The following is a 14,084-nucleotide window of genomic DNA, read 5'->3' on the forward strand; positions in this document are numbered from 1 at the left end:
TAACAAGCCAATTAAACAAAACTTCTTAATGCACAATGTATGTTGCATGCGTGTGTTGCGCGCATGCGCGTTGATGCCAACATATACCGCCGATTTGATACTAGTATGTGTATGTGTACATATACACGTATATTCGAATATACACGTACGTACATCTAACCCCGTTTAAGTTAGGGCCAATTTTCGTAATTTTCCAGTGTAGGACTGAAAAAACCTACCATTTTATTTCTAGGACAAATGTTGTTTTAGATTATTTATCTGACTATCTCAAAACTTAGTTAAAAAATAAGCTGTTGCTGATCACTTTTACGTAATAATCAATTTGACATGATTTGATACCTGTCCATTCTTTCAGCTACCTGTTTTGCAACGTTTCGCAAAATAATAGCTGGGATGGTTTTTAAAAATGGTTTTCTACAACAACCTTAAAGCGTAGGACTGAAAAATCCTACCAGTTTATTTGTGGGACAATCCGATCATTTGTTTATAAAATTTATTAGCAAGCTACAGTAAAAAATTTAGCATGTTGCTCATCACTTTTTATAAATAAATAATAGATACAACTTTGAGGGGGTGGCCACCCTATAAAAAACCTATTTGTTTATAGGAAAAATTTAATTTCTGTTGCTGATCATTTTGGTATGGTAACTATATTGACATGATTTTATATCTGCGTGTAGCTACCTGATACAACAATTTTCGTAGAGGAAAAGGTTGGGCGCCTTGAAGAAATGAAACCATTTCCAAAGAATTAGCTTGTTGCTTATCATATTCAAAAAAGGTCCAGGATTCCCGGACTATAAGGTTTGCTTTAAAATACTTATCCTATTGAAAACATCCACGACATTTATTTTTAAAAATCCTAGACTAACAGATTTATCACAAGAAAATGAAAAGCGACATACATTGTGGATACTAAAGGTTTTTCTTCTTTGAGTCCACATATCGCCAAAAGGACCCATATATGTGTTATATGTAGTATCAAAGAGAGAAATAAATTTCTATCTATCTATCTGTCTAAAACGAAACATAATTCCCAAAAAAAAAAAAAAAAACCTCGGGCCGACGCCCCGCCCCGCCCGCACTCACCTTCTGCAGTCGGTAGAAAAACAAAAATGGCCCCGGTCGCTGCGTGTGTTGCCGCGTATTTAACGGCCCGCAAGAGTTCCGGTGCTGATTCGACAGCATGTACTTGCCGCGCAGCTCTATGACCGGCACGTTGGGCGCCAAACGGGCGGTACTCATCAGGTACCGCATCTCGGTCAACGGTTGCGTGTGCACCCGACACTTGCTGATCGAAGCGTCGTAGTGGGCGGTGCTCTGGTCCGTTTGGTGCACGCCGTTGACGCGGATGCTCGATATTCGCGCCCGCAACTCCGGCGAGTAATGATTGGTGACCGCCTCTTCGTACTTTTCGATCCACTGCCGCAGCTGCGGCAGATGATGGGCGGACCACGCCTCTTGGTTTTCGTCTTCGCTGTGCGCCTGCGCGGCCGTCGCGACGCCGGCGGCGGCCTGCTGTCTCGCGGGTGTCGACTTCGACTTCCGTTTCGCGACTTTTCGCTCCTTGCGTTTGGGCCGTTTTGGAGGCGGCGCCGCCGTCGCCGGCACCGCCGCCGCCTCTTTCGCGTCTTTGCGGGCCGCGCCGCCCTCCGATTTTCGCCGCCCTATCGCCGGCTGCTTGCCGCCCTTCGGAGTGTTGTTGTTCCGGGCTGCGGAAAACAAGAAATTAATCGCTCTAGCGTCTCGAGAAGAACTGCTGGCGCAGGGCGGCCGATAAATCAAGGATGGATCGAATAAGGGCAATCATGGACGTGCACAAGACCATCCTTGAAGAAATAGACTGACGACAACTTATATGGCATGGCCACGTTGAAAGAATGGGTGAAGAAAGATTACCAAAGCAAATTCTAAAATGGACACCCACAGAAAGAAGGAAAATGGGAAGATCTAAGAGAACCAGGCTAAACGGAATAAAAGGAGCCATGTCAGAAATTAACTTACAAAAATCGATCACTAAATGCCTACGCATGTAGTGGCGCTCCGTTGCAAGTCTAAGAGAGAAGAGATTCTTCGAAATCGATAAAGTGCGCGTTTGTAAACTGAATGACCCAATGTTACGTCTGATTTTCTATTTATAAGAACGTCTAAAAATGGGAAATTAAAGGGCCTTCTACTCAAAAACTGAACAAGCCAACAGCTTTTCTAGAGAAACGGTTATTAAAAACTTTCTGAAAAGGAGCGTGAAAGCTACAATAATAATACATTAATTTTCCCAAAGGCAATTACAAAAGTGCAGACGAATAATAGTCCAAAAACATGATAATCGTTTCACCGGACAAATGCCGTCACTCAGACCAAGTCGTATACCGCTTCAACCGACCTTACGGGTTATCTAAAGGTGGCGTCCATGTTATTTACAAACAAACTATAACAAACAAATAATATTCTCTCACTGTGATATTTTTATGTCATGTCATGTATGAATAAAAAACTTTTATAAAGATTTTTTTTTCATTTCTGAAGAAATAGTTTAATTATTAAAAAAATAATTCCAGCTTTATTTAAAATAACATTAATGTTCGCAATTTTTCACATACTACGATTGCACGTTGCTCATTTCGATGCATGTACAGTGAAAGCTCCGATAAATGGACACTCACGGTTCAACTAATTTTGTCCGCTTATGGAAACTGTCCGTTTAAAGGAGAATACTTATTATAAATATAGATATAGATATATATGTACGGAGTGGTGGATTTACGACGCTCTTATACCTTATTTCAGCTCCGATACTAAAGAAAAAAAAATACACAGTTTATTTATGATATTTTTATGTATACAAGGTATTCCGTTGTACCAGAACAATAACCATGAATATTTTTAAAAATTCTAATTGTTTGCTTGATTTTGAGTATTTTTTGTCGTTACATAACGCACGAAATTTTGACCAGTTTTGGAGAAAAGTGGATGCGATTAACATTTACTGCTACCTGTCTAATACGTCACAAATGACCATCAAAAAAATATGTTTTCCAATCGAACAAACTCAATTTTTTTAAATGGAACGCTGTTGTTTTTAGCAATTTTATTTTGGTTTAGCATATAGCTTCGAACCGCTTCTGTTGCATTCTGCCTTTCGTTCTCTTACTGAATTCTCATTTTTAAGTCTTGATCAATACAAAATTTAAAACGTTAATTTAAACAATTTCTAACACTATCTTGTTGAAAAATATCGTCGGGCAGATTTTCAATTAATGGAAATATCTAGTTTTCCGCCAAATTTAAATGTCTTTTACCATTCCGAGCAAAGTCGTATTATTATTTGATCACTTGTAATTCCACACCACACATAAACACTTGTCCGGGCCTGTTTCTCAATTTCCTTTACAAGATTTCTATTTAAGATAAAACAGTAATGAGTATTTTTCCTGTTGACCGTACCGATGGCAGTATTGAAAATTGACTCATCCGTAAATAGATTTTTTTTATGCCACTTTGAAAACAATGGGAACAATAGAAAGGCCCCATTTCAAAGTAATGTAGGAATAACTTCTGAACCGGCATAAATTTCAATGGATAGTTATTTAATTCTCAACACTAATCTTATTAATATGCGGTAAACCTCAGAACGCAGGGAAAGTTCATTTTTCTCAAAAATACTCAAAATTTCGTATGATATGTAATGACACCAAAAATCCTCAAAATCATGCAAATAATTAGAATTATTAAAAATATTTATGGTTATTGCCCTGGAACACTTAAATTCTCACAACAACATTAATTAAGGTTTTAATGTCATTTGTCGGTATATATAGTACATATAGAAATATATAGTAAATATTACATTTGATAAACCAATTGTCATGTGAATAGATATAATTTTGTAAAAATCTGAACTTTTAGTTCCTGTTTATTATGTTCCCTGACAACCCTACAAGTCGCTACAAGGGGGCGTGGCTTACCTTTAATATGTTCTTCGTCGGAGCTCTCCGTGTCGTCGCTTTTTATCTTCGGCGGCTTCAGCCTGAGCTTCGGGTCGAGTAGCTGACGGTCGCGCATCCACTGCTGCTGAATGACCCGCGCCTTTTGACGGTCCACGTGTTTCGACGGATCACAGATCTCGCAAAGGTACTCGTCCGGCACCTGCCGGTTTTTCACCACGCACTGCACGTGCTGCCACACCTTGCAGCGGTCGCACTCGACCATGTAGCCGTCGTCGTGAAGGAAACCGCTACGAAGACAAAAAGCGAGTTATTATTATACCCTATTTCTTAATGGGTGAGAGTTATCGTATTGTTGAATTGTTAAACTAGGCCCCGGGTAGTTGACCAAATGTGGCTTTAATGGTTAAAATAAGAATTATCGTTACTTTCCGCTGGTTATTTAAAACACTAAATTATTATTCTCGATGTGTTCAAAGTTCTTCGGCCCCGAAACTCAACATTCGAAGTTGCCTAAATAGTGCTCGAATATGATCGGAGTTCATCAATCAACAATAAAGGGTTTTTTCCAATTGAATGTTTATAATTAAAGGAGAGATTTTTGGGTCCATTTCAAAAAGAAAACTTCACATGAACATAACATAGGTATGTCCTAAACGTCTTATTAGATACAGTACTACCAGTATAGATATTTTAATGAAATTCGCACACAAGTACTATATATCAAGTGGCATTTATTTAGGGTAAGACTTTTTTTTTAAAATACACCAGTGGCGTGCTTGCGGAATTTCACCTGTCTAATTTAGCGGACCTTAATGGTACGCCGCTCATTTCTCTTAAATTAAAAATTTCTAAAGAAATTTATTTTTTTGATTTTTTCTCTTTTACTTAGAAATCAAATCTGTTCATCATTTTTTTTTAAGGAAATCAGTGGCCACTAATTAGGTCACCTCTGCGCTGGTAAAATCGAGAACTTCTAAACTATCTAGTTTTTAGATACCTGCTTTAGAAAAAAAATATTAGAAGAATTTTTACTTTTACAGTTCTAATGAAATAACATCCTAACAAGATAAACAATAAACGATTCTTATTTTTTTTTTAAAGACACTACCTACTATTAATAATTTTATTCAAAATTGTCTGTTAAAAAATTAAAATTTGTTGAAGTGTCTTCGACCTTGAGGATAACTTTACAAAGATTTCAAAAACACAACTCAGAATTTACATACTTCGATTTTTTAGACACACACATACTTTAAATAATTTTAAATTGTGCATTCTAACAATCTTTATTATATTTATGACTCACCCTGTATATTTTTTCTTTAAAAAAAAAATTGAGTACTATTTTCGTAAATCCTAAGAAATTTCCCCTCTTCCACTTATTAAACTTTTTGGAAAGAAGAGACGTCAAATACAAAAATTGTTCAAAAAAATATATACAGGGTATTCCAAAAATCACCCACAGATAAGTTATATCTTTTTTATTAGAACGCCCTGTATATTATACGCTTAATAAAATTCCCTAAAATCCAATAGCTTTTAAGATATATGCGCTTTTAACATAAAAGCCACATTCAAAAATCAAATTATATTCTAGAATTTATAATTTATTAGGTGGGTGTACCTCTCCTTTATTGAACTTAAATTCCTACAACAACATCAATTAAGGATTTATTGTCATTTTTCGGTATATACAGTAGCATGTGGTAGTTTGTAAATATTACATTTGATAAAGACACGGTGATGTCGAAACAATTGCGATGTAAATATATATAATTTCGTGAAAATCTGAACTATTAGTTATTATTTATTTTGTCAAAATTAATAAACGGTGCAAACCCATCGGTGGGCATTTTGAAAATGAATCGTAATTAACGTTGTATGTCGCTTGATTCCCGATTATTATTATTTTTTTATTTTCGAAAATATGAAATGTATTTATGTTGCTTAAATTAAACATGTCATGTCATGTCATATTGTGTTGAAAAATTTAACAGAAATATCCACCCTTCTGTAAATTAGTAGTAGTAAAGTAGTAAAAAGTTGATTTGCGGCTAGCGATAACACTTATCGACTTAAAACAAGAGTAACACTTTTTGAAGGATTTATGAGTCTGCTTAAGGCAATATTTTCCAATATCTGTATAAATAAATAAAATACAGGCAAAAAAAAATATATTCTAGGTACAGTGCCCTCTAGTGACAGATTTCTGAAACACTGTAAAGATGATTTTGACTAAATCAGACCTGAGTGTAAAATAGCCCACCGCGTTAAAAATAAAATTAAAAAAAAAAAATTTTTTACTATCATTATTTTACCACGTTGAATCTTTCCAGCAAGTTTCCGAACACCCTGTATAAAAATACATCTTGTAAATGGCGTACTACTTTTCTTTCGAACAAGTTTTGTATTTAACGGATTATTTTCCAAAACAAAAAAAATAGCACCTGGTAGTTTCGGCGCCGTTCCAAACGCCAGTAGTTCAAACGTACTCACCAAATGCACCTCGTGACGTAGTCGCCGTAGTGATCGGACGGGTCCTCATTCTTAACCTCCTCGGCTTCCGGTGCCGTGTCGGTTTCCTCGCCCTCGGTGTCGTGCTTGTGCTCCGAAACGTCCGAAACGTCCGAACCGCCGTCGTCTTCGTAATTCCTAAGGGCGGTCGCGCCGGGAACGCCCACCGCGAGCGGCGCCGTCGCCGCCGAACCGACGCTTTGCGTCCGTTTCTTGCCGGGCGTCGCGCCGTACAGCGTGCTGTTCGTTACGCCGTTTAGGTGCGCCTGCGTGTTGAGCGGGGGGGCGGGGCGCGAAGGCAGCTCGCACGGCAACGTCGCGTTGTAGTTGTGATCGAGGAGGACCGCCTGGCAAATCAGCGACAACGTGTCGAGGCCCGATTTCGATTTGTCCTCCTCTTTGGCCGCGCCCCTGGGTCAATTATTCGATGCGTTACAATAGTAATTTAAACGTACCGTCCGGATTTATTTTGAAAACGACCTGAAACTCGCAACGGTGTTCGTCAGAACGCGATTTTTGCAAGAAAATTTTTTGCACAAAATTTGACTGAAGTAGTTTGTGACCCAATTTGTTCACGTAAATCACAAAATGACTGCGAGGTAAAATCTTTTACAAACGGGAGTAGAAAAGATATTTTAAAGACACTATGAACAAAGTAGTACAATATAAACACTAAGAACGCGAGGTAAAATCTTTTCTAGATAGAGCGAAATTCAATCAAGTATGAGGCAACGCCTTAGTCGTTCCAAGTGACGTGTGAAGATAAGAAAAACCAAATCGATTAGGCCGTTTACCAAAATTTGTCAAATATTGGGCTTAAACATGGGGCGGCACAAGGATATTTAAGCAATTTAAAACCAATATCAGTTGTTCTTGATGCAGAGAAAAAATGTTACCATCTCAGATGCTGTAAAGCAGTGGAAACATTTACAATATATCTTCGAGAAAAATACGAAAAATTTATAAGCATAAGCAAAAATATGAGTTAACACCCGAAGAAACGAATTTAAAAAAATATGTTTTCGGATGAATAAAAAAAAATAGTGGACATCACAAAAGGATGAGCCAGAAATTGCGGAACAGCTACCAATTATAAGCGAGTCTTGTGTGCAACTGCTTTCTCGGTGTCAGTAGAACGAGCACTTTCGGTTTTGTACACTCAGACATAATGAACAGAAAAGGGGGAAAATTAGTATTTTTGTTCAAACTATACAACGAAAATGAAGAGGCACAACATGTATATTAATATGTTACTTGTCTTATGTTTTACTTTTAATTTGTGTTATTTTTACGTTCTGCTTTTTGTGTTGATCTCAATAAAAAAATAGGAGTTTGATTTACCTTCAAATTTACAAACAAATGTCGGGAACAGCTATGGGTCCTGCGTTATCACCAGACATAGCGCTAATATTCATGGAAGCCTTTGAGAAGAAAGTCCTAAATCCCTACAAAATTTTCTTAGCCATTTAAACTCTACACTCCCTAACATACGGTATGCCATTGAATTAGAAACTAATATATATACAATATTTATATAATATAGATATTTGCATCATTCAGTTTACAAAAAACCTACCCAAACCCATCCCATAATGCATTGTAATCAATTCTTCTATCAACGAAAAATACAAGGAGGGATAGAAATCGTTTACGCCCATCTTTTAGCTCCGCCCCCTCAAAAAAATATATAAGCAGGTACCGAGTGGAATCAGTTGAGCTCTGAAGAAGGCAACAGAATGATTGGCGAAACATAGGCGAGTTTAATTTATGAAAAAAAAAAAACAACGCATGAGGAAAGATTTGTAAATAGTTAAAAATATAAGCAATAAACAGTTAATTACAATTGAACACAAGACTATAGTTGCAATCGACTTCGCATGGAAGAAAATCATGATTTATGTACACAGTCGATGGTTTCATTGCGCCCCAAGAAGATTCAAATTGATTTACTTGGCTTTTTTTTACACAAGAATCACAGTTCAAACCTTTTCTTCGGGGAATTTATTGTCCTTCGGTTTATATTGTATTATACCCATTTATATTTACAGGTTACTAATTGAAATTGACATTTTTACTATACCCCTAGTCGAGGTTGTTAGCAATAATAACTAAAAGCTTTGTTGTTGTAAATGGTACGCAACACATTCAGATGTAACTTTCAATTCTATTTCTACAAGGATGAAAAAAATGAGAATGAGAAATGAGATAAAATACCAATTCTCAGTTGTTTTTCCTTGAATAACGAGTTTAGCATGTTTTTTTTTCTTCAGAGCTGAACTAAAACTGGCTCGTATTCTACTTTGTACCTGCTTAAATATTGTTTGAGGGAGGCGGGACTAGAGGAGGGGTATGAACCTTGTCTCGGATGACCGATTCCCATATTGGTGAAAGGTTAAGACCTGAGTCGCGGTTAAAATTGTTTGGTTGCTTGTAGATATCTACAGATTCTCGAAATTTTCATTCTTAGAAGAATTGATGACATGCAAGAATTTTAGTTTTATCGAATAAAACTTTATGTCCAAATGGAAGATTGACAACGGCAAGTGTCAGATTGCAGAAGAGCAGATGTAAGGTGGCTCAAACAATATGTAAGCAGGTACAGAGTAAAATGTGAGCCAGTTTCCGTTAAGCTCTGAAGAAGCCAACAGGACCATGGGCGAAACAACCGATGCCGGAGGGATCCAGAAGTTTTGTAACCAGTACAAATTAAATTAATGCACAAAAATACAGAGCATTCTATTCAAAAGTTCAATATTGATGGTAGCAGTTCCAAAAGGAAGGAAAATTTGGGTTACCTTAGATATTTCTCAGTCCACCTCTGATAATTTAATAGCCCAAGAGGTTCCACCGTATAGTGTTTTTTTTTTTTTTATAGACGCTTTCGACTGTTGTTCAGCAACATTGCATCCTCTTATGCTATTCCTTTACGTACCACATTACAGGTGGACGAAAACTTACAAGTACTGTTTATCGGGACACGTGAAGGCACTGTCGTATCGGGCCGGCAACGCCTCGCACCTATTGCTGGGCTGAGGCACGCTGGTATTGCTCAACGTCTCGATGATCTGGGCAGTCAGCGCCTGATTGAACGTCAACTGTTTCTCGTGATGGTGGGGGTGGTGGTTTCCGGGCGCCGCCTTAGGACTCTTGACCCTCCCGTAAGTCGGCCTCGCCTTGTGGCCTTGGATCGCGTGTTTCCCGATATAGTTCGGCTTGGGGGCGCCCACCTTTTGGTGTTTCTGGGCTGGGATCGTCCTCAGACCGACCCGCTGCTGCTGATGGGGCGGCATATGCTGCTGCTGCGGTTGCAGCGTCTTTATACTGCGCTGCTGCTGCTGCTGTTGCCCTTTGGGCGGATAACTCGCGATCGCTTTCTGCGCCTGCTGCTTGGTAGATAAGGGAGAAGGGGCGGGGCCCGGAGACGCCTTCGCGCTGTTCACGAGCGCGTTTGCAGCCGCCGGCGGCTTGGCGAAACTCCGAACGGAGTGCCGCGGGTACTTTTGCTGCTGGTTAACGATGTGCATCTTGCTGGTTAGGGCGGTCGATTGCGTCATAGAGGGGGCGTTGCAGAGCACCTTCAGACGGTTCCGTTGGCCGTTCACGGTCGACGGTTTGGCAGCGTTGTGTATTACCTGCGACAAATACGAGTTAGGGTTCGAAACTCAAAGCTCCGCGAAAATAAAAAATGTTACTAAAAATCTCCAATAACTGGACGATGTTTTAAGTCCGCTTTATTATGCTTGAGAGCTTGGCTTTGGTACGGAATCTGGACAAGGAGGACATACCACGAAAATCATGGCCAAAGCAAAGGCTGCTGGGTTTAAAGAAAAGAACGTTTGACTTTCCAGGATGAAGGATGAAATGTGGGGAATTGTGAAATTCACAGGTCAATTATTTTTTGTGTCAACAGCCCAAGCATTGTAGAAAATTGTATTTATGTACAGAGAACTCTATAAGCGGAAGTTTTTGGCCAGATTTCTGAAAATTGCCTTGTTAAGCCTGAACAAGCCAACAGGATGATGATTGGCAAAACGTCAGAAGGTTTGTAAATAGTACCATTGGAGTCACAAGTTACTTTATCTGCCTTTTGTTCAATTTAATTTAATTTAATTTAATACAATACAAATAGATTCCAAGTCCAAGGAGTTTTACATACATTTAATTATGTTAACACTCTATTACCCTATAATAAGAAAATAATAAAAACAAAATAAACCACAGTTCAAAACAACGCAACTATTTTCAAGCATAAATTTACGAGTTTCATTTTTAAATCTACCTATTTTATTCATCAGTCTTATTTTTAATGGAAGGCTGTTGTATAATGTAGGCCCCAAATATTAACAATCATTTTTATAGAATTCACTTCTAGGCATCGCTACCTGTACTTGTCTATTCATTATTGTTCTAGTGGTAAACAGATGATTGATTGGGTTTAAAGAGACCTTGTTCTGATAAATATAACAACACACCATATAAATGTATAACGATCAAACATCACAAACCTTTTCCCTATAGAGAAGATTTGTTGGATATAAGTGATGTTTTTTGTAAATCACTTTACGGATTCTATTCTGAACCACATTCAATGGTCTCAACGCAGTACTGAACAGCCCCCTCCCCCCCGACTGTTATTCCATACCGCAAAATCGACTCTACGAGACTATAGTACAGTATCAACAGATCAGTTAGACATTGCCTTAGTGAATAAAATTTGAATATTAAATACCTTAGCTTTTTTGTTAAGAAGTTAATGTGAATCTCCCACTTCGAATTTGTATCAAGTATTTTACGGTTTGTGCTTCCAAAATTTGTTCATTTAAATTTTCAACACATATACTTTTAGAAGTAGGACAATCAACAATAGTTTTTGAAAAGCCTTATAGTTAGTTTTATCTACGTTTAGAGACTGTTGCAGTCCTTATGCATATTGCATATGATATTGCATATCCTTATGATAAAATCTTTTTTTTTAAAGCATCAGTTAAGCTCTAAAGAAGCCAACAAGACGCGGGAGGCACACAAGAAATAAATTATTCGAAACCAGCGTGGGTCATTCCATAAAGGCAACACTCCAATTCTATTTTCATCCTAAGATTCCTACGGGGGCGACGTACAAAATTTAAATTTAAGATTTAGGGGTGTTATATCTACGAAACTGGTAGTTCAAACGTCCCGCGTTCGCGACTTACGTTCGTCTGGGGAGGGGCGGGCCCCACCGACGACTTCTGACCACTATCCCCGGCGCATCCGCCTCCCGTGTCCACACAAGTCGTGTTCTTAACGAAAACATTATGGCCTCGGCTCTCGACGACCGTCCCTGCGCCTCCCGTCACTAGACTGTTGATGGGGGCGTCGATAGTCTTCACGACCGCGACCGCGCTACTCAGGGGTCCGCAACTCAATACGGTGACGGTGGGAGATTTACCCACCACCGCGTTCGTCACGCCGATGGCGGCGGCGTATTGGGGCGGCGTCGCGGCCGACACGCACAGATTTTTCAGCACCGTCAGCGGGCCGGTCGAATTCAAAACGGTTATCAGGGGCGGGTTCGATGCCGCCTTCGGGAAGGGCGACAATTTCGATGCGATCCGAGGCAGTTCCTGAGCTACTTCGCCTCTCTCTGGTACTGCTACTGCTACTGCGACGCTTGACGTAGTGGGAGAGGTGATTGGATCCGGACGATCGTTCATGTCTCCATTATTATAATCCGGGGCTTCCTCTGTAGGAGGGTGGGCCGTGACGCCTCCGCCGCCGCCCCCTGCCGCCTCGCTTTGCAGATCCAGATCAAAAACGCTCCCGGCTAGAAACAAACGATAACTGTACGCGGAATTTAGAAAAAAAAAAGATTTTTTTTTAACAAATGTTCGCCACATATCCTATTGAATTTGAAGAAATTTCAACGTTCTTCATCAGTTGATGATTTATTTAATGGCGATTAAACCTTTAATGGTGACACCTCCATGTTTTTGCAAGGAAAAAAGGTATATAAGGATTTATATTTGCTTCAAAAATTTGAATTGCCCAAAAAAACAAAAAAATACAGACATAAGTAATATAATAAACTTATCTCAATTTTTGTCATTTAAGTTTTTTGACATTTCTATTTTATCGTACAAGTTTTGGATTTTTTTTTTTAACTTTAAAACAAATCATTCTTTCAAAGACTTTTTCAAAATCTTTTCTGATTTCATTGATTTTCTTCTGTGCACAAGGCATGTATTTTAATTTTTTTTATACAGAAACAAGATCGAATAGTGGTATGTAAATCACTTTTCCTTTATTTGTAACTTACCAGAAATCATGACATTTAAGTTGCTTTTTTTTCTTCAAAATATCTTTTTTTTTTCATATAACACATTGAGATAAGGATGCGCGGGACTCACCGTCGTGAATTACAAAATAAACCTTGATGAAGAAGATAATCAAAAATATTTCTAACTAACAAATATCATTCTTATAAGACAGCCCCTTGGGCTTCCTAGCAACTGGATATCGGAATTACATAAGTTGGTATGAGCATTTAAGAAATGCCCTTATTTAATTTACTTTTGTGTTGATCATCGTGAAGGATTGGTATTCTCTATGACAGCTGTTTAAATGATCTCTGATGATTGTCCACTGTTCAAATTTTATCTGAAGTGGCCTTGTTCAATTTGCAAAAGTAAGTCTCAGAGAGTGGGTACAAAACACAAACAACAATCCTAACAAACTACTTTCACTACTCACACTATTTACATTCAAAAATCTTACTAGAAACAATTGAACACACTCAAAATGCAGCCGCAGAGAAAAATCCAATAGGACCTATTTTCCATAAAAATTCTTCTTCGAGCCTGGATTCCAGACACTGAAAAATTTGCTGGAAACATATTAAATTAAACACAAAATGTAGCAGCTTGTTTGAAATGAATGTTTAAAGATGTGCCATATCTGACCTCCATTTAGAGGAAAGCATTAACAAACAGGATTGGTTTGCTGATCCTACTGCTTCTTTTAAGTGCGTCGAATTGCCGTACAAACCAATTATTCATTTCATATTCCATCCCAAAAGAATACATGTATTTGCAAATAGATTCAATACTGCTTGAATATCACTAAATTTTAAAGTACCTACCTGGAAACTTAATGTGAAATAAACCGTCGTCCTACAGACGAGAAATGTTTCGTACTAAAGGAACAGGAATATTAAAGACTTTCAAAATCGTCGAGCCTGCTACAATGTAAAAAACTAGCCTGTAGACATCGATGCAGAATTGGGCTCGCTAAAGCCTTTGCGCGGTTACCTGCAACTAGCATTTTGTTAGCGAATTACCATAAATCAAATTTGAATATTTATAAAGCCTCGGAATACGGAAAACTCACCTTCAGACCCTAGGAATCCGAATGAGGCTTTGGGTTAAAGATGTAAACAGAAACATTTTACAAATACGGCAAAATGGATGCGAAATGGGGTGCATTCTAAATAACCACGCCCTGTTTCGTGTTTATTATATTTTTCTGAACGGTAACCAATTTTCATAATAAACTTGATCACTAAATATCGAGCACTTTTCAAAATAGACAGATAAACTAAACATGGCAGCCATATTCTATCTATACAAAACAAAGGAAATATAGCTA

The 14,084-nt window shown here is 38.3% G+C and overlaps 1 protein-coding gene across 2 annotated transcripts in view; it reads right to left on the reverse strand.

The window, feature by feature from the left end:
* The window catches only part of LOC132703064 (uncharacterized), a 33,527-nt gene extending 19,481 nt beyond the window's left edge, over window positions 1-14,046 (reverse strand). The window contains exons 1-7 of one of the 2 annotated variants that reach the window (XM_060672108.1): window positions 13,827-14,046; window positions 13,579-13,747; window positions 11,654-12,264; window positions 9,420-10,093; window positions 6,444-6,872; window positions 3,966-4,234; window positions 1,090-1,712 (exon numbers count right to left, since the gene is read on the reverse strand). In XM_060672108.1, the coding sequence (XP_060528091.1) occupies window positions 1,090-1,712; window positions 3,966-4,234; window positions 6,444-6,872; window positions 9,420-10,093; window positions 11,654-12,154 (2,496 nt within the window). In that variant the 5' untranslated portion in view covers window positions 12,155-12,264; window positions 13,579-13,747; window positions 13,827-14,046. Of the gene's footprint in view, window positions 1-1,089; window positions 1,713-3,965; window positions 4,235-6,443; window positions 6,873-9,419; window positions 10,094-11,653; window positions 12,265-13,578; window positions 13,754-13,826 lie in introns of both variants that reach the window. The other variant, XM_060672109.1, reaches the window with a different exon arrangement.
* Window positions 14,047-14,084: the final 38 nt, after the last annotated feature.

The sequence above is a fragment of the Cylas formicarius genome, unplaced genomic scaffold (assembly GCF_029955315.1).
Source record: "Cylas formicarius isolate icCylForm1 unplaced genomic scaffold, icCylForm1.1 PGA_scaffold_6__28_contigs__length_40554024, whole genome shotgun sequence".
In the NCBI taxonomy this organism is placed as follows: domain Eukaryota; kingdom Metazoa; phylum Arthropoda; class Insecta; order Coleoptera; family Brentidae; genus Cylas; species Cylas formicarius.